This window comes from Pistacia vera, unplaced genomic scaffold, assembly GCF_008641045.1.
Source record: "Pistacia vera cultivar Batoury unplaced genomic scaffold, PisVer_v2 Contig225, whole genome shotgun sequence".
Lineage (NCBI taxonomy): Eukaryota > Viridiplantae > Streptophyta > Magnoliopsida > Sapindales > Anacardiaceae > Pistacia > Pistacia vera.
Window position 1 is genome coordinate 958,636 of NW_022196030.1, and position 23,576 is coordinate 982,211.

A 23,576-nucleotide genomic window follows, 5' to 3' on the forward strand; every position below is an offset into this window, starting at 1 on the left:
TCATTGCCAATTGTGCAGTCCATTTCACTGCCTCAAATAATGACTGGGGTGTCTCTTTTTCTCATCTTCATTGCCAGTGGTGTAGTCCATTTCTCTCCCCATCTAGATTACATGCACCAGTAGACACCAAGTCAAATTGTGTGGGTTTTCTCCCAAAACTTCGAGTTACCTCATATCAGTTCAATCTTCTCATGAACCTTAGGGTTTAGATCAGCTTTGAAAACAATCCTTAATCAGTTAAAACCAACCTCCAGTGACATTTGATGAATTGTGACAAAACCATATGTTCCCAAAATATAAAACTTGAACTTTTGATAATGAGAATCCATGGTGTAACCAAAATCTGTCTAATGCATCAGCGTTCCACCAATGATTATGCTAATAGACAAGTTACTGCAACTGGACACATTAACTCTATAGTCTCTAAATTATTTGTAAGTAAAAATAAAAACACCTTATTGCATTTATTGAGATGAGAAGCGAATTCAGATGAAAAAAATACCTTCTAACACTTGTGTAAATGGGTCAAACTGAGAATGATCAAAAGCGGGTAGCGTCCTAAGACACCTTGGAAGAACCAAACCTAGCCTTCAACAGCGCACAGAAAACCCTCCTTTCTTGTGTGGACCTTGAAAGGGATAGGAAGTGAAGAAGATAGGGAGGAATAAGAGAGTTTGTTAAGCCAAAAGATGCCACTGCCATAAATCAGTTTAACACAAGGAAAAAGAGAGGAGATGGGGAATGAAGACGAAGATGTTTTGCCACAGAAAACGAGTTTTTGTAAATTTTTTTTTTTTTTTTAAAAGTATGGACGGGCGTCCATTGGAATGGACGCCCGTCCATAATTATTTTTTATTTTAATTTAAAACAATTAAGTTTGGACGAACGTCCCGTATTTGTGGACGCCCGTCCAGAATTAAGGGATGGCGGCCAAAACTTAGAAAGGCCGTCCATAATGTTTTACAAATTTTTTATGTATTTATTTATGGACGGGCGGCCTTTAAATGGGGACGTCCGTCCCTTGTATATGGCCGCCCGTCCATATATATGGACGGGCGTCCATGTGAGTGAACGGCCGTCCAAATTGATGGACGGCCGTTCACTATAAAAATTATAAAAAAATTCAGACGCGCTTACACGTAGGCCGGTACAGAATCGTGTAATTTTTTCGGTGTCCGTAGTGTTATTGATGTTAGATTAATATGTGTTGAGAGGAATAGATTAGTAAATATGTTGTTTAAATTAATGAATTATCCTCTAATAAATATTATTATAAAGATTATTATAAACCCTACATTTAAAAACTAGCAAAGCAAACCCGTAATAAAAGTTTGGAAAATCAAAATGCACCTCCACCAACCCAGCCACTACGGACCACCGGCAACCATTGCCAGTGCCGATAGTTGGCACCTAACGGCACACAGAAGGTCAAAAGACCTCTGTGCAACGATATGGACATTTCCAACCAAAGATTTGGTCGACCATTTTCGGCTAGATTGTTACGATCTGGCATTTCGACAGATCTCTGGTCGGAAATGGCATATCGGCACACACGTCCATTTTTACCTTCCGTGCACCGTGCGGACGGTTGGTGGGGGTGGGCTTGGGTGGGCTTAGTTTGTTTTGCATTCAAAGGTAATTTTGTCTAAAAAGTTAATAATTGAGGTTAAATTGTAAAACTAGATTCATGTAAATTGATTTTAAACAAAGACTAAAGGCATTATGTTCAAAATTTTATTATTAGGGATAAAATTGTAACAAAAATAAGATACAAAGTAATCTTAAATACCTAAAAAATGAGTGATAAATTACTAAATATTACAATAATAACTATATTGTATTAAGATTACCGAAATTTATATTAATTGACAACCAACGTGAATAATCAAGTAATATAAAATAACATAACCTCAATAATCCATAAACTTCCAAAACCCTAAAGTTATTTTATATGGGCTTTGATGTAGCTTTCAGTACCCGTACTTTTAAATCATGAAGACTTTTCAGTATCATTGAACTAGATTTAAGATGTAAATCAAAATCTCAATTTTCCTAATTTAGAAAAAAAAGATCCATCGTTTAAAAAGAACTCCAAATAGAAAAAGAAAATCAAACATAAGTGTTTGCTTTTAATATACAGAATATGATATTTTCTTACAATCACACAACAAAATGGGGACTCTAATAAATAGATATAAATAAAATCTTGAATTGATCTAAACTTGGTACTGGAAAGCAGGATTTTGATTCATGCCGAGAGAGGTGTGGGGAGGGTACACTTCAATCCAGCAGTGCTAACCAAGAACATTATAAAATTAACAACTGACGTTGAAACTGGTCTTTGTAAAATTCTGAAGAACAATTATTGATTAAAATTCTAATGTTACAAGTATGAGTGTGGAATGTATCACTGTTAACTATTAATACCTATCAGAAGTATAGAAGAACAAAGACTGAATGGAAGGAAAAAAGTGGTTAAAAAGATAAAAACCATCTATGAACTGTTTTATAACTATTAGTATGTGTCCTGAGATGGTAAATCAGGAAAACTGAAAATTCATGTAAATTTGTTAATAACTTTGCACTGACCTTCCATCTGACATTAATATTATCCGAGAAAGGCAGATTTGTCCTCTGAAATAACACATGAAATGACAGGGGAACACCATTGAGATGTAGTATATTCACTTACTCCCTTCAAGGCATAGCAGCTGACCAATTTCGCATAGCTTGAGTGTTGCAAAACATCTGAAAAATCCTTTCAACCATGAATATCAAGATCCAACCAAACCCTTGTAACGAGCATAGGACATAAGGTAAAAATGTCATGCACAAAAATTCCTGTGACGATGACCACCTGCGGATATCAAAGAAAAATCATTCAATAATCTGACACAGAATTTAACTTAAATCAAAGAAAATCACAAACTCAAAAAACTTTGCATACCCATTTAAACATATCCATGGGATCATTCCAAGAATATGGGATATTCATGCCAAATATTCCACCTACCAATGAGTAGATGGTAAAGAGACAGTTCCTGAACTTAGAAGAGCTCTAACTGCAGAATAAAGTGAGAAAGATTAACAAAGGAAAGTAAAGCTCAGCACTAACTGAACAGGATGAATACTGTATCTATTCAATAGGCAAGATTAAAGCACCTGAATCCGCTGATTACGATGATTATCAGCTGCAAAAAGGATGTACAAGGTCAAATCTAATGCATGCACTACAATTTGAAAATTTAGTTTTTAAGCTTTCAAATAATTTTTTATACCTGAATATTAATATAATCTCAGTATCATCATATACTCTCGCAGCTGCAAAATATAAATTAAAGTTACAAAAGCAATGAGATGCAGAATGGAGAATTAGATGTCTCTTTATCTATCATAAATTCCGGCTATTAAGACGTCTAGCATCAGCTATAGCAGCTGCAGGTGAAAGTTCACGTAATATTCTGCAGCTTTTCAACTGTTTCAAAAAGGCAATCTTATATGCCAATTATTAATGTAATCAGGCATATGAATAAAAATAACAGATAACAATAATGTATAGCTTTTGCCCACCCATGGGGGTGATTTGACACCTTAGAAGATATTTGATCTACTTTTAGTAATTAAACTGTTTCCCATTCAAAAAAAAGAAAAAAAAACAATAACAGATAAAGGAATGAATTACTGTGTGACATTCGCAATCACAAAATGGTTTGTTCTGCAGAGGGTTCTCAACCATTCTCTGGTTATGTAAATGCCTATGATAATAGAACTAATCCAGATGCAATCCCATCAACCACAGTGAACCCGAGGAGGTCTCCACATTTAGCACCAATATAACATATGACCACAATTCAACTGTGATTGAAATAAAAGTTCTGAAGAGAGAACATAAAAGAATAAAGTAAACAAAACACCACATTACTTTATAACAAGGGTGCCATCTATTATTCATATAAACAGAAGATTTTATAGAATTACTGAAGGAAAATTGATACATGCAACTCAAAGTTGGTTACAGACAACATACACTATCATTCCAGCGCCAAATTTTCAGCGCTTTCTGTGCCTTAAAATTTAAGAAATATTTGTCACTTCTGACAATATTAGAAGCGTGCATCTTTCATTTTTTATCCCAGAATGTGTTCCTATTGTGTTAACATGCAACATGTGACTCATGTTAAAAAGAAAAATAAGTAAACAAGATATCATATCTAAAAGGACAAAGACATACTAATCACCAAACACAATAAATAAGATAAAAGCAAAAGAATGAACAGAAGCACACACCGTAGTTAATTTGTTCAACGTGCTATCAATTTGCATAAAGTAAGCCTGCAAAAACAGAGGTGCTACCCTTTTTAGAATTTTGGATTTTAAAATATGAGAAATACAAAATAAATAATCCTATAACCTCTAGTAACATTTCAAGCTCCTCAACATCATTCTCTCCCCGAATTGTAGCTATACTTGCTCTACTGCTCTTGAAATCTTTGAACCTATGTAGGGATGCTGGAAACCAATTCACAGGACCTGAACCACTACCAGTGAAGATGGCCAGCCAACTTTCTTGACAAGTAAAGGTCAGCCATATCATCGTCATCATCAAGTAGTTGTTCAAGTTCATCTCTCACCTAAAACAAGTGACAGCCACAGGATTCATTCTTATATATGTGGAAATTTTATCGATTAAATAATATCAGACACACAACAAAATTAATTTCCAGAAAGGTGGCATGCTTGCTGGACAGCTTTCGAACACTAATTTCAAGGTTGCTAATTTAATCAATACTGTAGTTTTTAATCAGCTCAACTTTGTCAAACTTTAGAAGGCTAAAAAGAGTTATACTTGTATGACACAGGTAAAAATAAATATTTCTCCACTTTGAAAATATTTCTAAAGATCAGACCAGTTTCCATGCCCCAATCTGCTATTGCAACTGTTGCATTTATGATAGCAGTCTCAAATTTTAATTCTACATAATAAGAAATTGCTCATTAATATACAAATTCAATTTCTATGCTGCGTAAGATTAATATCTAATTTTTTCCCACAAAATGTGGTGAGTGGAACTTTATTTTCTGGAATATCTATCAAGGTCAACTATCAACACCAAAAAGAAAAAAAAAATATCCTCATATTTGGGAAAATTATCAAAATAAGTATAAACTTTCACATTGATTACATCAAGATTCACCAACCCCATAGCATATCTCTGTAGCTGATAATAATTGTAACTTGATAGAATAACATTAGCATTTAATGGAGCAAATACATAATGTTTTGCACACAAAAGACACAAAATTCATACCTTTTGAACACGGGCAGTTAACCTTGGTCATTGCCATCTTCAATTTACGAACCCTGTCCAAATTACGGCTACTGATCTGCATGTTATGCATTCAGACAAACCAATTTATGGAATAGAAACAAGCAAAGATGGCTAAAAACAAACAAGGATCAAAAGCTGGATATGGAAGCAAAAGATCGTGCTTTTTTCTTTCTAAAATATAAGAGATCAAGATAAACAAATTTCTATGCTAAGATAGTTTAATTAAGCTTAACAGATTGAAAGCATGTATGCCCAACATATTTACCAGTATTTCAATCGCTTCATGCATGAAAAGAATTGGAGCAAAAATTTCAATTAAATTGAAATGGAGGATCAATACTGAATGTGCAGTAACAATCATAAAAAAATCCAGAAAGTGAAACTGATTCCAAGTTATATCCCCGGTACCAAATACATCCATCACCAAGAGTCTATCACAAAACATTTGTTATTCTACAATTACCAAACTCCTTGCCTGCACCACACACTTCTAATAACTATTCCACAAACCACACTGCTAATTTCCCAAAATAACCTCTTTTTCATCTGAATCTCCAGCCTTTGACCATGAACCAATTTTAAATTCTGAAATGGCAGAACTACCAAGTCTGTGTTTACAATTAAAGCTCTTATAACAGGGACTCGTAGTTGGGCATACACATATATTAGATGATATTCTAAAATCAAACATGCAATGGCTCAAGCAAGAGTAGGATAGAACTTTTACCTGTATCATAATCCAAATAATAATAGAAAACTAATCAAGTGAAAACAAAGAGAAAAAAAGAAGAACTAAAATTGAATCCCTAAACCTTTGACAAGCCGCTGCTGACAACAGAAATCGATACCATAATTCTAGGCAAATGAGGAATTCTATCTTTGACAAGGAAATACAGGGAAAACACAGGTTATTGCAGGTAGGCAAATAAATTAATTAAGAAAGAAGAAACAAAAGTACTGACCTTGGATGTAAGTTCATCCAAGCAGGATAAGCAGCAGTTTCTAATTCTGTGGTACGGGCAGCTAAAAAACTACAAATGGCTTCCAAAGCTACCTCCAGCGCTCGGATTCAAATGGAGACTCTACATAGCGTAATCTAATCATTCAGATTTTCATTTCTTATCAATAGAATTACTTGCTCTTTATCGAACAAATCAAACTAAAAATAATTGAATTAATATTACACACCATCTTCTTCACCAGCTTCAACTTCATTATGCCCTCCAGCATCTTCTTTCCCCTCTTCCTGCGCTTCACGAATGGCATTCACAGGTGGAAGTCGCCTTTGAAGTTCCGCCACAACTGGAATCACGTTTTCATCCGATGGATCTCGAAGCAATACCTATCAATATTACAAAACTTAGATTATCACTATTACAGATACTACAGAGCAATTCGAATAAAATTCCAATAAAAAATAGTAATTAATTTCCGCTTACCTCTTCAGAGGTGATAATTGCTTTGATATGCTGCAATAAACAGAAACAGAAACAGAAACAAAATCATAATTAAATTAAAGAAACTGAACAAATACAGATTAAAAAAATAATCAAAATAAAATAAAATAAATAAATATGAAATTGAAATCGACCTCCAAGTTCAAGACAATGGCTTTCTCACGACCGAGAATAGTGGAGGGATAGGAGAGCAAAGGATCGAGAATGCGAAGATCACGCGCGTGGATTTGGACGCGGTGCATGATAGCGTATTTGTCGACATCCAAAACTGTGCTCTGACCTGTACAGTCCAAAAGTATCCAACTCCGAGACGACTGCGTTTTCTTCTTCGCCGCAACAACCGCCTGTGGGTCCGCCGGCACCACGTACCCGTCTCGCCCCATCGTGTCTCTTAACCATCACCTTCACAAAACAATCACATCCCACTGAAACAAACTTACATAAATGATAAACCACCACTAAACAAAGAAAGAATCCTTAAAATTCATTTTACATTTTCTTTTTTTCCCAATTTTCTCTTATTAATAATACAAATGCTACGGTGCGGATGGGATCATGTAATCTTTCTATAATCCCTTACGTGTCATGTTTGCATTGGGTGTATGACAAGCGAATCCCAAAATAGATTTGGCAGGCGGTGGGGTTGGACAGGAGCTGACTAGAGCCCACCTGACATGACTATTTCAAATATTTGGACCGCTTACCAAAAGTCAAATTTAAAAAGTACAAATGTTCTGAGTTTGTTTGATGTACAGGCAAAACAAAAGGGCGATCCTGATGGAGGTTTTTAGTGTTAGGTTTACATTGAGAACCATAACCGCTCTATTGGATTTTGTGTATCAATGAACAAGATTTCTTTTTCCATTTTATTCGATGCTATAAATATAACATCTATGTTCTATCCAAATAAACATATTACTATATATTTAAAAGAAAAAAAATAAGATTTTTTTTTTTTTTCTCATACTGAGAGAGTCCCACAATTTTTGCTTTTAATTGCACTATTTTTCTTTTATACGATAATTGTCTATTTAATTAGTGTTGTGTGGTGGACTTCCCAGTCATAAGATGCACGCCACCTGTCCACCGACAACTCTCGGATCCAATGGTTAGGCTCTTTCCACGCGGCATCTCCCCAACCAAAGGCTTCTCTAGCAAGATTGACTACCTCAAGTATAGGGGTTGATTGTCTTAGACATGGTTTTAAAAGCTAGTCAAGCCCAGTTGGACCGGTTAAATCGGGAATCGATGATTGAGTTAGGTCAGTTCGACTAAAAAATCAGAATTTTCAAATAGATAGTTTGAATCACGATTGGATCGGATTTTTTGTTATAAACCGTCAGTTCAACCTGACGATTGAACCAGTTCGACTGGCCAACTCGGTGACCTAACTAGGTCACTCCCTGGGTCGGGTTTTAAAACTTTGGTCTTAGGCACGACACATTTGACGCAAATCCTAATTATGGGAGATCATGCATGTAAATCACTTTGTAATCACCAACTCTCAACCATTATCAAGCGAGAATATAAAAAGAGAAATTGCTTTCATTTCAAGAGGATGAATTCATTCAACCACACACAGAGACAAGAAAAAAATAGTCAACTTAGGGAGAGAAAATGAGAGTATACAGAGAGCTCACTTCTCTGAGCACTCATTGGTCACTCATTTCCCTTGTGATTGTCCTGAATGTAAAGAGAAAACAAATCAATAAAATAATAGTGAACGTAGGAGAAGTTGCTTTCATTTCAAGAGGATGAATTCATTCAACCACACCCGCATACAAGGAAAAATAGTCAATTTAGGGAGAGAAAAGGAGAGTATACCGAGAGCTCACTTCTCTGTGCACTCATTGGTCACTCATTTTCCTTGTGATTGTCCTGAATGTAAAGAGAAAACAAAATAATAAAATAACAATGAACATAGATTTGATTATTACTCACTGAACTACTTTAAAAATCTTTGTCTATTTACTTCTTACTTTTCAACTTATTTATCTCGCTTTGCTGATTGATCATAGTATTCAATCCTACCATGGTCAATCAAGTATTGTAATACTTTCTCTATCTAGCTAGTATACTCGTAAAATAACAGTAAAACTCATTAAATATACATAAGAAAATATATATGTAGATGAGTATAAAATAATAGGTCTATAACTAATTTTCTTTATATACAAATCTTTTAGAAAAAAAATTTCACACTTGTTTAAGATAACTTTAATAAAATTTAAGGTATTAGGACATGAGTAAAACTACATACGTCGATGTGGGCGTTACAAGTATTATATTAGCAATCTAATATTATTTGATTATTTAGGGTTGAGTCGGTGGTGGAATCATGTGAAGGTGTTTATGTATTACATTAACATACAATCATGTGATCGGTAACAAATATTCAATTTTATAATATAATTTAGCAGAGGAAGGAGACAGACATTATAATAAGAAATTATTAGCAATTGGTTTTATTTGTTGGCTTTTGTTTGCTACCACTGGATTTGATTAGGTAGTAAATCACAATCAAGAGATTTAATGGTGAATTAATTGCACCATATACACCGTTAATTAATCATCATTTGAGTCACTGTCAAAGTAGTATTGTCTTCTTTAACATACCCATTTAAGTATAAATTAATCTCGTTTTTCATTAATTAATTTTTTAGTATTGCAAAAAGGTAGTCAGTCATGAGAAGTAGTTAAGCACAGTTGTTCTTTTATTTGACTTATTTCACACATAACCACTTCACCCGTCTCAACCTTTTTGTTTAGTTTTAAGTTAGAGTGATGCTATGGGTACTAATGGATGAGTATTAATATGTGTACTAACTAAAGCATAGTACCTGTACTATGTACATAGTACGAATACTATGCATTAATTAGTACATATATTAGTACTCATCCATTAGTACTCAAAGTATTATTCTTTAAGTTAATGCATACACAGATTGGTCAACTTTTTAATGATAATAAACCGAAAGGAAGAGAATATGTCATTTCCCACGCGGACATCACATCATAAGTACATCAAGACCATGCCTATTTCAATTAATTTAATTAAATATGGGCTTCAACTAATCCTGTTAGCGCACTGAGAGTGAGTCCTGGAAACTCGAAACAAATTAATAAAGGGTGATTGGATCTCCGAAATACTATTTATAAAAACCCAATTTTTTATTATAAAAAATTTAATACTCTATATTACAAATTTTTATATATTTTATTATTAATTATCTCTCTTATCAAATTTTTATTTATTTATTAAGTCTGATTTAAAGAGTTTATCAAATTTAAATTTAAATTTTATTCTTTATATTTAAAATCTAATAATGATATTTTTTATTTATGTGAAATATGCTGTTTAAAATGAAGGGCATCTTCATACATTTCTAAATATAAAGAATAAATTTTTTATTCAAATCTAATAAACTCTTTAAATTTAATAAATATGTTAGAAAAATAAGTAATGGGAGAAAGAATTAATAAATAAAATGCATAGAAACTTATAATTTATTAATTTAAATTAGGATAGAAAGTAAAATTTGACTCTCTAGATGTCGAGAGTCAAACTCACTTTTTAATTTATATTTAAAAGATAAAGAGTCTTGTTTGTATGGATAGACTTTTTATAATAAAGAGTTTGAATCATATAAAGAGTTCATTCGAGATACTTATCTCCAATAGTGCTTTTTATTTTGAAGAGCATCTTTTATATAAATAAAGAGCATTTTTATTAATTTTTAAATATAAATAACACAATTTTTATTCAAATTCAATAAACTCCTTAAATTTAATGAAGATACTCTTTATTTTTAAGAAAGAGACTTAATGGGAGAGAGAATTAATAAATAAAATGCATAAGAACTTGTAGTTTATTAATTAAAATTAGGATAGATATTGAGATTTTACTCTCTAAATGTGGAGAACCAAACTCACTTTCTAATTTATATTTTAAAGATAAAGAGTCTGTTGAACTATTGTTTTTATGGATAGACTTTTTATAATAAAGAGTTTAGGTCATTTAAAGAGTTAAATTTCACTCTCTATTCTAATTTTAAATAATAAATTATAAGTTTTTATGTATTTTATTTATGATTTATCTTTCATATTAAGTTTTTTTTTGAAAAAATATATTCTCTTTCTTAAAATTTAAAGAGTCTATTGGATTTGAATAAAAATTTTATTTTTTATATTTAAAAATCAATAAAAATATTTTTTATTTATATGAAAAATGTTTTTTAAAACAAAGAGTGAGTGGAGATGTTTTTACACGTGATAGGTAGCAGTGGTCTTGTAATATGTATCAATATCCAATAACACCATTGTAAAGTTTTTGGGTTGGGCTTATGCAATTGGGTCCGGTTGACCCATCGGGTCTAATTGAAACCCGACCCACCCATTCATAATTTTTTTTAATTTTCTTTTTTCTTTTTAAAGTTTTGAACAATGAACTCTACGACCAAAATGGCTCTTCACGCTGTCGCCGCCGGTCGATCAAACAGCCAACTAATCAACGGTTGCCGCCATTTCAACTAACTACGCCGCCGCAAACGCATCACAATCTCTAAGCAGCATCGTGCGCCCCATGCCGGCCACTAGCACGTCTCTAATGTCCGACGGCCAGCCGCCAGAAATTTGAAACCGCCAATTTTATGTACGTCTGATGCTAACTTGTATAAACCTTTAGGGCTTCAAATTAAGAGATATTAAAGTAAACCAAGAATTATAGTTCATGAAATTTGTAGTTTTAGCTTATATTTATTGCCGAATTTAAGCTGTTGCAGAATCAAGTGAGCACTCAATTGTTTTTTTTTTTTTTTGTTTTCTTCTTCTTCTAATCTGTGCTGTGAAATTACTTATTAGTAGTCGTTTCTTTTCTTGGATGCATTGAATGTGCGCATTTTTTTTTTGCCAATCTGAAGGATTCTCTCTGTAACTCCCTCTTCATTGTTGATAACCCTGTGCAAAACAGAAGTGGAAAGCTCACATTATGTTTGGTATTTCGTACGGAGAGCTCTTCCTCATTATCGGTGCCACTGCAGCTCTTGTTGGTATCCACTTTCGCTCCCCTTTTGTGACTTAATATAGAACAGAACTCAGAAACTTCAAACTATTCATTTCTCTTAGTATGATAGTTTAGAAAAACAATTAAATTAATAATATTACATTTTATCTTCTGACTTCAAATCATAACCAACCCATATCTATATATGTATACACTAGAAATTGGTTCCTTTGTTAGGTATTCTGGAAACATGATTTCAAACGAGTTTGACATTTTATGTGTTGTAGGACCTAAAGACCTCCCCATAATTGCGAGAACAGCTGGGAGATTAGCTGGCCGAGCCATTGGATACGTTCAGTTAGCTCGTGGCCAATTTGATAATGTTATGCAACAGTCTCAAGCACGCCAGGTTCCTATTTTAACCCCTCTTTTTTGTTTCTGAATTAGTTCTTGTGTTTAATGGGAGTAACAGTTAGTTCTCTTTCGATGTTCCACTAAATGATGTTACTATACTGTGTTGTTTGTGGACAATGGAGATGACTTTTCTGTTTATCCTAGTGCACATTTATGTGCGAAGTATAGTAATTAATTGAGTGTGTTGCAACGCAAAACTTGCGCCAAAGCCTTGTGAGGTTTCTCTCCTTTTAATGGTGTTTCTTTTTTCTTTTTTCCCCCTGTTTTGCACATTTATGGAAGTAGTCATATTTGTTTGTTTGGAAGGATTATATGTCCAACTCCCTTCCCTTTGAACTCCTCTTACAGCTATATAGGGGAAATGATCTGCCTTGTGTTAAGTTTGGTTCCTTCCTGCTACCTTTGCTCCCATTTACCCCTTACCAAATTGAAGTTAGTAGAGATCTGAGTTCAGGCCATGTGCTGGGTGTGTTCGACGTCCTGTAATTAGTTTCGGGAAATGTATTTCATCTTTTGTCATTCTTGTATCTTTTAGGTACAAAAAGAACTTCAAGATGCAATGCAGCAGCTAGAGGCAATTCGTTATGAAATCAGAAGTGTATCTCTTATTAACCCTGGTCCCTTGACTCGAAAGCTGATGGACAGTCCTCCAGAGCCTACTTCTAATCATGATGGTAGGATTCACTGCCTTAACATTTCTTTACTTGCTGCTTATGTGTGTTTTATAATTCACTTGATTGCCTTTTCTGTTTGTCCTTGTTAATAGACAACGCTTCATCCCAAAAATGTGAAGTAGACTATCCATCAACAGGCACTGTGTTAAAGGTTTTTGAATCTTATGGATCACTAATTTTATTCCTCATAACAAAGCATACTTTTCATGTCCATAACACCCTTTACATGGACCTTTTAGGACCATAGGTTCAAACCATATGGCTCATTAGATTTACACAGCCAAGCAACTGCATTTGCAAGACTGGCTGAATCTGAAGCTGTGAAGAGTGGTTCTTTAAAGAGCATTGCAGAGAAAGAAAATTCTGAAGATGAAGCTGGTTTGTTTACTGTTCTTCCAGTATCAGCCGAAAGCACTGGCATGCTTCCAAATCGCAAGGGTAAAACATTTCTGTGATTTTGTCTTCTAGTAAACACATGATCTTGGCAAGTTCTTGAAGGCAATGTCTTAATCTCTTTTTTATTATTTTTTCTCTACTAGTGATAAAACTGAAAATTCTATGATAGAGTATGGTCTTGAATTTTTTCCTACATTGCATGTTAATACTTTGGTGATTAAGCTGACAAAATTCTTTAAATGATATTTTTGACAAGCATGCATGGAAAATTATTGAAAGAATTTTCCTCTAGTTTGCATTTATCTTTAATAACAAGCAAATGATATGGTGCAGAGAGTGCAAAAGGATCAGACATTTTGTTGGAAGCTGTACTTGAATCAGAGGTAGCGCATAATGCCAAAGATTTCTTTTCTCAGCCTGAGAATCAAATGCCGTGAATGAAAAGGTATTGCTCTTTAGTCTTTGTCTACCTTTGTACATCATTCTTTCCTCATTTCTGTTGATTAGAAGATGTATAAGAAACTGTTTGATAATTTTTTTTGAAGAGGTATAGATATTGGAGATCTTTATAAGCTTAGTTAGTATAGTTTTGCTAGCAGTTTTTGGCATTGATTTACAGTTTATGTGATCAAAGAAACATTTTTTATTATCTCATGTTGGTGGTCTTATCCTTTTCTCTGGGTTTGTGTAAGCACATGCATCACTTGGAGAATATGTTGTGTCTGTGCATAATCAATACAGTATACTAATATAATAGTTTCTGCAGAATAATACACTCAGTATTTGTTGCTCGTGTTTCTATTTTATGTCACTAGATTACCATGGTACTGTTTTATTACATTGTTGGTTAAACTGGTATCTGGGTTTGTTTTCTCCAGACACTGTATATATGTTTGGCCTAAATGGACGTGGTTCAGAATGATACAACTAAGGGGTAATTTAATGCCTCTGTTTCAGTTGGCTCAACTGCATCTTGGGGAAGCTATATGATCTTCAAGTGAATCTTCAATCATTCAGGGACTGACAAACAGTTCATTTCTGTATTGCTATGGGTAATTTTTATGGTTACATACCCATCTTTGTGGTCAAGATGATGCTTTCATATTAATTATGCAACTGTCTCTTTCAAATTTATAGTAATAAATCCAACAAACCCCACATTTGCTTCACTTGTTTAGTTTTGATTGTGTCAACAGCTATTTCATTCAAAACATTTTATCTTCCCCATTTTTTTTCCTGCAAAAAGGGTAAATGACTGTTGGTTATTCACACAGATGATGTAGATTTATGATGCTTCTGTTAGGATAAATAATCCCCTTTAGTTTTTTCACGCTATCATTGTTTGGACTGCCTTCAGATTTAGTTGTTCAACATGTCTATTGCAAAAAGTTTATTGGTGTTTTGATTGAATTGATTTAAAGTTTAATTGCTCCTTATATTTATAAAGAGAGCTATATAACGTTACTGTCATCTCTGAAGCCAGACAAATTGCTGCTAATATTCCTATTATGTAAAACAATTGTTGCTCATGGGCAAACAGGAAAAATAACATAATAATCACACTGTACTACATTTTAAGAATAGAACACTACTCTTATAAATAAATGTTTGGCCATAGTTGAACAAACTATACAACCTTATTAATACATTTCACAGAAATTTTAGTAAAATTGCAAGTTTTATTTTTGACCTTGAGTTTAGACAATCCAATTAAATATTTCTCTCATCTCAGCTATCACTTCATGGCTCTCCTATCTATCCTTGACGAGAGGTGCTACCATAGAATTGCTATTTTGATTCAGTTGCAGTATTATGTGTCAATCTCAGAGTAATCCAAAATACAAATTTTTGGCATTGCTGATCTACTTATAAATGATCCCTGGGATTTGGCCGTTCAGGCTGCACCCAATGGCCTTCTTGGTTTCTCACCAGTCCTTTGTTCTCACTTTGCCGCCATTTTGGTGGGATCAAGAAATGGTTCTTCAAGAAGTCAGTTTCTTTGTTCACCAATGCAATATCCCTTCTGCTGGTAAGCGCAAATCTTTGGCCCTTCCCATGGTACCTGTTCAATATGAGTCAAAAAGTGAATGATATATTATCATTGAAGACCTAACTTGCCCTTAACTTCCAGTAGTTGTGGCTTTTGTTGTGCAATGTGTCATGTCAAAAGAACTAGATTGCATAATAATGTAGTTTTTGAAATTGTTGATTCTGATTTGGAAGTTACCGCATTCATTTGTTTTTCCAGAATGACTGAGTGTATATAATGAAGATTCGATAACACAAGATCTGATTTAGTTCTGTATGTTTAGTGGGACATAACATATTTTCTCCTGCTATAGTTCCAATTGTTTGGTAGGCGGTAGCCTCGGAATTTTTTGTGGCTTTTAGGGACCCTAAAATTGATACCTAGCATTGTTGCTTTCTACATCTTAAATGCAATTCTATCCAATGCTTCTACAGTTGCACAGGGTTGCAGAACTTTTCTGGATATTAGGTTTACGTAAAATTGCTTACTCTGGTGGGCCAAAGAAGTACTTAAGTGACGAATAATGATGAGCATGCTTAAATGCTTCTATTGCTTGTGGTGTGACATACTGACCTGAGTAGCTTGGTTCAGTGATGGGATTGATTTTCTAAATGCTAAAGAGGGACATACTAACCTATCAAGTAGATGAAGAAGAGCTTCCAAATTATGGAAGCAACCCAAGTCACTTGTCTCTTTCAGGAAGGGGGAGTCCTTGTGATCCAGAGCAACCTCCACCCCAACATGCGAGTAAAGCCACAGAGACATTTCGCCTAGTTTTTGAAGTGCCGGTGGTATGCGTTCGTTAAAAAATATCCCAGGTGCATGTGGTACCTTGTCATGAATGTTCACCACTCTCAATATTTTCACCCCAAGTTCTTCAAGCCGCTCCTTGAACCTGATATTCCCAACTCTTGGACCTGAGAATGAGAAGACACATGTAGGTACAATCTTCCCACTGTCCATGACGTCTATCCCAGTCTCTGCTATGTCATATGCACTCAGTATTGCTAGTGCACTTCCTAGACTGTGACCTGTGATTGTTATGCTCAAATTCTCATCCTTGTATTGCTGTATTAATCTCTTGACTTTGCTAAAATTTGTTCTCTTGCTGAGTTTTTGCAGAACCGGCAACTTTTATTCTTGTTTGTGTAGAGATCAAGGAACCCGGACTCTACTCTGACCCTTGGATCTGGACAAGGGATCTTTTTCAATGAAATTGGCCTTAGAAAGTACATAAAGTCTTCAATCCACTCCAGCCTTGTCATCGTGCCCCTCCAAGCAATGGTTATATCCCTCCGTCCAAGATGTGCTGACATTTTATCATTTGATACTGCAACATAGCCAATCCAATTCGCTGTTTGACTCCATGCTTCAGGACATACTGATCTCTGGAAAAGGTCTGGAAGATTGATGTTACCTGAAGCATAGAGGTAAGAGGTTACTTCATACCCATGTTGCATGAGACCAAGACACTCAAAAAACTTGGNATTATTTGATTGGTTATCTAATTACATCTTCTACAACTATATAAGAGGTTTTTCAACATTACAATTATGATTTGGTAGTTCATCTGCCATGAGAGATATTCAAGTAAAAAACGACCTGGTGATTATCGAAAAATATCAAATACCTCATCGTCCAGGGGTTTTTATATCTACAAGGTTTTTTGATATTTTCTAAGGTTTTTTGTGGTAATTTCAGGGGTATTTAATAGTTTCCGGTAATTGTTGGGATGCTTTCTTAACTTGAATATATCTTTGAGTGTGAATAAAATTAACCAAAAACTAAAAGTCTGAACAAATTGATATCCAAAATCATTTATTCTCCATATTCAAGCCTCAGAAAACAGCACTCTAGGTTTGCACATATAGACAGCATAGTTCAATTTTTTCCCCCAAATAAAAAAAAAAATAAAATAAATAAAAGAAGTGGGAAGGTAGCTAGTTGGTTTAAATCGTATCAAATTCTTATCATTATTATTTTTATGACTGAAAGTGTTCGGACTAGATTACGCGCACTTTAACTAATCTCCTGGGATCTTAGAATTGCTTGTTGGGTAAGAGTTTCAGTGACTATCTCTAGTAACTCCCGAGGAGAAATTCAAATTCAAAATCTCTTGAGTACTACACTCAAGAGTGACTCTATCGAACCACTCTGTCACATAGAGATAGTTTATTAAATTATTTATTGGTTAAAATATATGAAAAGACTTTTCATTGAGAAGGTTGTGTTGTCAAAATTGTTGTATGCATAATGAGCAGTGAGTTATGCCAGCTTCGCATTGCATGTGTTATGGTTTCAGCTTTAATTAAATTCTATTCCAATTCCAAACTATTTTCCCTTTCTCGTTTGAAGAGTGGGTGGTTGAAAAATATAGAGCAAGTGATTAAGACAATACCTGAGGTAGGCATTTGTTATGATAATTAGGAGTTTTATTCGTGGAATCCTTCCCTTTCAATTAAAGCTTTTTTTCCGTTTATTTTGACTAAACCTATCAGTCTTATATCAATCAAACTTTCAACATTTTTGAATCAGATTTTCATGTTCCCTCAATACCGGTAGTAGGTGGTTTGTGTATCTATTGCTTGGGACATCAATTCTTGAATATGACTTGCTGTAGAATTTTCACAAAATGAATAGTTCTGGGATTTGCATTAAGTTTCTGGTTAGGTAATGGGTTGTCTCTGAAGTCTTATTTGACTAAGGTCGAAGTCATTTTCAATGAACAAGTTTATAGAAATAAAAAATGTATTCCTGTCTGTGTAGAATGATGAAATTTTTCTGTATTCATATGGACAGCTAATCTTGTTGAAGAAATAGCATTCAATATTTAGGGTTGCATTATTTATTTTAAAAGCCAGTTTCATTTTGAAGGAGGTTGTATTCACATCCTATTCCTATTTCCTACTGGAGTTAACTCCTTGAAATTGAATTTTGAATGGCTGTATGAGAGATGTTAAATTTGAAACTTATATTTTGTTAATGAAGATGCAAAGTTTTATAGGTTCCATATCTTCCTGAAAGTTTCTGGCATGTTTAGGTCGGCCTGGTCAAGTTTTCATCGGATCTGAATTCTGATTTCCTGTCCTTTTATTGTTTATTATTAATTTAATTTTAGAGCAACTGTTGCTTTCAGATTGTGATTTCTTGGGCTTTGGTTGGGCTGGTTTTATTAGAGAGTAGTTTACTTTACAAAATTTTCACATGGACAATATGGGTGTTGATCTTGATCCCAAATTCCTAATTGGGTTATATCAAGGTCCAAGATATGACTCCACAACATCAGCTGGAGCTATAGATTGATGAATCACCATTTGTCCATTTCAGCTTTCAGGCCATCTATAGTCTAGGCCCAATTAAAGTATCAAACTGATATTAATATTTAAAAGCCAAGATTATTATTATTAATTTTTTTTTACCATTGGGGCATCTGGGTCAATTTACGTGTACCTTAACTAATCTTTTAAAATCCTGAAATTATCAGTTAGATAAAAGTCTCAGTGGTCATTCCTATTAGTACCTGACGGACTTGAACTCAGGAGTTAATAAAACATTTTTTCACTCTTTTACCATTAGGTTATCCAGTGGTAGTTTAAAAGCTAAGATTTTATCCAAAAAAATGTTTTCACCTGAGCAAATATAAAGATTTGATTGGTTATCTAATTACATCTTTTATGACTATATAAGAGGTTTTTGAACATTACAATTATGATTTGGTAGTTCATCTGCCATGAGAGATATTCAAGTAAAAAACGACCTGGTGATTATCGAAAAATATCAAATACCTCATCGTCCAGGGGTTTTTATATCTACAAGGTTTTTTGATATTTTCTAAGGTTTTTTGTGGTAATTTCAGGGGTATTTAATAGTTTCCGGTAATTGTTGGGATGCTTTCTTAACTTGAATATATCTTTGAGTGTGAATAAAATTAACCAAAAACTAAAAGTCTGAACAAATTGATATCCAAAATCATTTATTCTCCATATTCAAGCCTCAGAAAACAGCACTCTAGGTTTGCACATATAGACAGCATAGTTCAATTTTTTCCCCCAAATAAAAAAAAAAATAAAATAAATAAAAGAAGTGGGGGTGTCTGGGTCAGATTACATGTACCTTAACTAATCCCCTATGTTTTGGAACTACTCGTCGGATAAAGAGTTTCAGTGACTATTCTTAATAATCTAAGGAGAAATTCAAATTCAAAATCTCTTAGTACTATACCTAAGAGTAACTCTATCGAACTACTCAGATACCTAAGAGAGTTTATTAAATTATTTATTGGTTAAAATATATGAAAGACTTTTCATTGAGAAGGTCGTGTTGTCAAATTGTTGTATGCATGAGCAGTGAGTTATGCCAGCTTCGCATTGCATGTGTTATGGTTTCAGCTTTAATTCCAAACTATTTTCCATTTCTCGTTTGAAGAGTGGGTGGTTGAAAAATAAGAGCAAGTGATTAAGACAATACCTGAGTAGGCATTGTTATGATAATTAGGAGTTTTATTCGTGGAATCCTTCCCTTTCAATTAAAGCTTTTTTCCGTTTATTTTGACTAAACCCATCATTCTTATATCAATCAAACTTTCAACATTTTTGAATCAGATTTCATGTTCCCTCAATACACTTACACTAATCTCTATTTAATTCTCTCATAGACAGACTATTACTCATTCAATTCATGATCATTTTCAGATCATTAACTATATATTCCCTTCAAAATTCTTCATTCAAATCACAACTCTAGCTAGACCCTCTTGTTAAATTTAACCTTCTTGTTTTTTTTTTAGGTAACTGGGGTATCCAAACCTACATTTGAGCTTGCTTAATTTTCAGAGCCAAAGACAGAATACTTTACAAGCCTAATGCACAACTCTAGCTAGACCCTCTTGTTAAATTTAACCTTCTTGTTTTTTTTTTAGGTAACTGGGGTATCCAAACCTACATTTGAGCTTGCTTAATTTTCAGAGCCAAAGACAGAATACTTTACAAGCCTAATGCACAACTCTAGCTAGACCCTCTTGTTAAATTTAACCTTCTTGTTTTTTTTTTAGGTAACTGGGGTATCCAAACCTACATTTGAGCTTGCTTAATTTTCAGAGCCAAAGACAGAATACTTTACAAGCCTAATGCACAACTCTAGCTAGACCCTCTTGTTAAATTTAACCTTCTTGTTTTTTTTTTAGGTAACTGAGGTATCCAAACCTATATTTGAGCTTGCTTAATTTTCAGAGCCAAAGACAGAATACTTTACAAGCCTAATGGAGCCTGTCTAATCCTTAGAGTCACAGACGAAACACCTTACAAGCCTAATGGATTAAAGTAATCATATAAAAGTGGTAAGTACCTCTTTTGCTATTCGAACACAAGACTCTTTAGATATAACTAACCCCAGTGATTAAAGGGTTTGCCATCGGCCAGAAGGGGAGAGATTTTAAAAAGATACTTTGTTGGTTGGTTGATGAAATTATTGTATATAATAATATAAACAAGTTGTGAAAGAACATGAGGCTGCTTCCCGATCCAAGGAAACTTTAATGATAAATCAAATTAAAATATTTGTAGGGGACTGGGAACATTGTTTTTTTTTTTTTTTTTTTATATATAATCAATTAAATTGACCTAAATTAAAGGTTAGTGATCCCATAAAATTCAATAAAAAATTCATAAAATAAACATAAACAGAAGGTGCAGGTGGTGGTTACCACCACCCTCACCCAATAAATGAAAATTTGGAACCACATTCAGTCGGCCAGCCTACATTCACCAGTCAAATATGCATTTTGCTTATCCCAAACACATTAAACTAATGGCCATGAATGCAACCCCCATCAACATGCACATGGCCTTGTTCCCTCTATCATATTTAATACACTACAAACTATGAATTATTAAAACCAAATAAATCATATGAAGAATCTTTCAAAGTAGCGTTAAATTAAAATTTCCCAAGGAATAAAACACACAACAAGCCATTAAGCAATAAACATTAAGCCTGCAGACAATAGGTTTCAGTTAATTGCTTCTTGTCCATTACAAATCTCTAGATCTTTAATATCTATATACCATCATCAAATAATAAAAATACAGACAACACATCCATAGAAAAACATGCACCAAGCTGCTCTCTCAATCCATCCATCTTCATCTTCTCTGCAACTTCTTTTCTTTTCTTGGTTTAATAGTTTAGTCTTCGAGCTAGCTAGGATATACTATGGAAGAACTTAACAATTAAGAACAGCAAGCCACAAATATAAATTAATTAAACCATGGTTAATTAATTCAGGTTCTGCTTCTTGCACTTCTCCATTGCTCTTGGAGCTGAAAAACTCATCAAAAAATTTATGTTAATTAATAAAGTCAGGATTATATTTACTGACTCTACTCCATGATCAAACTGTGTTCAAAACTATACATACCAAGTCCAATTGCTTCTGATCCTTTCATTATGCGCAAGCGCTTGCATGAATCAACAAACATCCTGTAAAAGATCAAAGAATTATAAGGATCAATAAATAAAAGAAAAAGAAGAAAGAAATCACCTTATATAATTGCACCAATTTAATTATATATAATTTAATAATGTTTATAAATCGACTTTGAATCTTGAAATGCCAGCCTAGCTAGCATAGTAACGTGCAATGCAATGAATCTAAATTAAGTTAACATGTTATTTTGTGTTAGCAATTATTGTTGAAGTATCTGTATATGGGTATATAATTAAATTAAATTTAGGGTTTTTAGAGGAATGAAGAACTTACTCCCATGGAACATCGCCCACGAGCATCCAGTCGCCATCCTTGTCTTCATAGGTTGGCACATACTCAGAGCTGTTCAGAAGATCCATCAGCTTGCTCTCATTCATGAAATCTATCATCCCTTGGCTTCCATAATTACCTATATATTTATAAACAAACCATATATTAATAACTCGTATACTGTAACTCTAGCACTAAGGCTAGAATAACATCATATATAATATATAGTATATATTTATAATATAGAAAAAAAAATTAATGTCCAGTTGTTCTGCTCAAGTTGCATGCAATTATTAAGTTATTATTTTGTTGAGTTAGTTACCCATGGTGAAGGAGCTGAACATCTTGGCCAAAGCATCAGATAGCTCTTGGTAGCTCTTGTACATCTTCAAGTCCACCTTGCGGAGATATGGAGCTCCGTCCATGCAAACCTTCACAAACGCTGCACTGCCGCCGCTCGCCTTCTCATTCTTCTCACTTGGGTTCTTCTGAGCCATTATATTCTTACGATAAGATCGAACTGGTGGCCAACCCACAACCTGAGCCCTGAAATCCAAACACACCTTTTATATTAATTAACCACACAAGGGTTTAAATTTCTCTTCTGATATATATATAGTTGCACAATCAGTAATAAAACAGCTATATATGACACAATTTGGACTACTTGATTGGAAGGAAAAGTAGATCATAAAGAACAAAGTGAAGAAAACAGAAACATATACTTTGCAGGTGGTTTGGCTGGATCCTTGGTGCAAGATGGGAGGAGGTTCTTCTCTTTTGGAGAGGCATTCTTGACATTCTCGTTCAGATCCACTGCTTCTTTAGACTGAAGATGAAGTTTCAAATCAACAGTCTCAGAGAAACCTCTTTTTCCATTGGCCTTGGGTGTTTCAGCTTCAGTTTTGGCACCACCAGGCAATCCCAGACAGAGTTCAGTCTCTTTCAGGTTCAAATCACGCTCAGCGCCAAGCATGTTGGCCATTTTCAGGCTAACTTCCATGGAAAAACCAAACCCTTTTCTTTTTCTCCTTTTATCTTTGTTGTTTTCTCTAGATAGCTAAAACTTTTGCTTTTTCTCTTTCTCTCTTGCTTCTCCTTCAACTTTGTGTCTTCTTCCACTTCTATTCTATTATGTAATGTGTTGTTGTGTTGCGCGAGAGAGACCCCAATAATATAACTGTGGGGTGTTGTGTGTTTAGCTGCATGTGTATGTCATATCAACCTCTCTGATGCATGGTTCTTCGACACGTGGAAATACTTCAGACGTTGATTTTTATCATGTTAATTTAACCAATCTGATGACGTTGAGAACGTGATTGGATAGATGTTTGGATTTCTCTGGTTTTGTGGCTACCAGTTTTACTTCTACTGATTTTTTAATTTTACACTACTATTACACATGCACCCCACTTAAAATTAATTAAGTGGGTAATTAAAGATGAAGGAAAATCTGTATTAATCACTGCAATTATATAATATTTGAATATAGAATACGCTTTATATATATATATATCTTT

At 34.0% G+C, this 23,576-nt stretch overlaps 2 protein-coding genes and 2 pseudogenes across 2 annotated transcripts; 1 reads left to right on the forward strand and 3 right to left on the reverse strand.

The window, feature by feature from the left end:
* Positions 1-2,774: 2,774 nt before the first annotated feature.
* Positions 2,775-7,265, reverse strand: LOC116130815 (annotated as a pseudogene).
* Positions 7,266-11,240: 3,975 nt separating this feature from the next.
* LOC116130818 (sec-independent protein translocase protein TatB) lies at positions 11,241-14,442 on the forward strand. The gene is made up of 8 exons (XM_031416497.1): positions 11,241-11,438; positions 11,757-11,835; positions 12,077-12,198; positions 12,739-12,877; positions 12,970-13,028; positions 13,117-13,315; positions 13,607-13,718; positions 14,152-14,442. Exons 2-7 carry the CDS (start codon positions 11,775-11,777, stop codon positions 13,708-13,710), a joined length of 684 nt encoding a protein of 227 aa, XP_031272357.1. The 5' UTR covers positions 11,241-11,438; positions 11,757-11,774; the 3' UTR covers positions 13,711-13,718; positions 14,152-14,442.
* Positions 14,443-14,768: 326 nt separating this feature from the next.
* Positions 14,769-16,778, reverse strand: LOC116130816 (annotated as a pseudogene).
* Positions 16,779-21,207: 4,429 nt separating this feature from the next.
* Positions 21,208-23,208, reverse strand: LOC116130817 (auxin-responsive protein IAA14-like). Its single transcript, XM_031416496.1, has 5 exons — positions 22,782-23,208; positions 22,379-22,602; positions 22,060-22,195; positions 21,718-21,779; positions 21,208-21,619 (listed from the first exon to the last, which is right to left on the reverse strand). The coding sequence occupies exons 1-5, from the start codon at positions 23,057-23,059 to the stop codon at positions 21,576-21,578; spliced, it is 744 nt and encodes a 247-aa protein (XP_031272356.1). The 5' UTR covers positions 23,060-23,208; the 3' UTR covers positions 21,208-21,575.
* Between the last annotated feature and the right edge of the window lie 368 nt (positions 23,209-23,576).

Excerpts from the sequence above, each read along its gene's own strand:
- LOC116130818 (XM_031416497.1), top strand. The coding sequence starts at position 11,775 with ATGTTTGGTATTTCGTACGGAGAGCTCTTCCTCATTATCGGTGCCACT. Across the intron at positions 12,199-12,738 it reads AACAGTCTCAAGCACGCCAG|GTACAAAAAGAACTTCAAGA; the intron begins GTTCCTATTTTA and ends TGTATCTTTTAG. Across the intron at positions 12,878-12,969 it reads GCCTACTTCTAATCATGATG|ACAACGCTTCATCCCAAAAA; the intron begins GTAGGATTCACT and ends CCTTGTTAATAG.
- LOC116130817 (XM_031416496.1), bottom strand. The coding sequence starts at position 23,059 with ATGGAAGTTAGCCTGAAAATGGCCAACATGCTTGGCGCTGAGCGTGAT. Across the intron at positions 22,603-22,781 it reads CCAGCCAAACCACCTGCAAA|GGCTCAGGTTGTGGGTTGGC; the intron begins GTATATGTTTCT and ends TTTGGATTTCAG. Across the intron at positions 21,620-21,717 it reads ATCAGAAGCAATTGGACTTG|CTCCAAGAGCAATGGAGAAG; the intron begins GTATGTATAGTT and ends TGAGTTTTTCAG.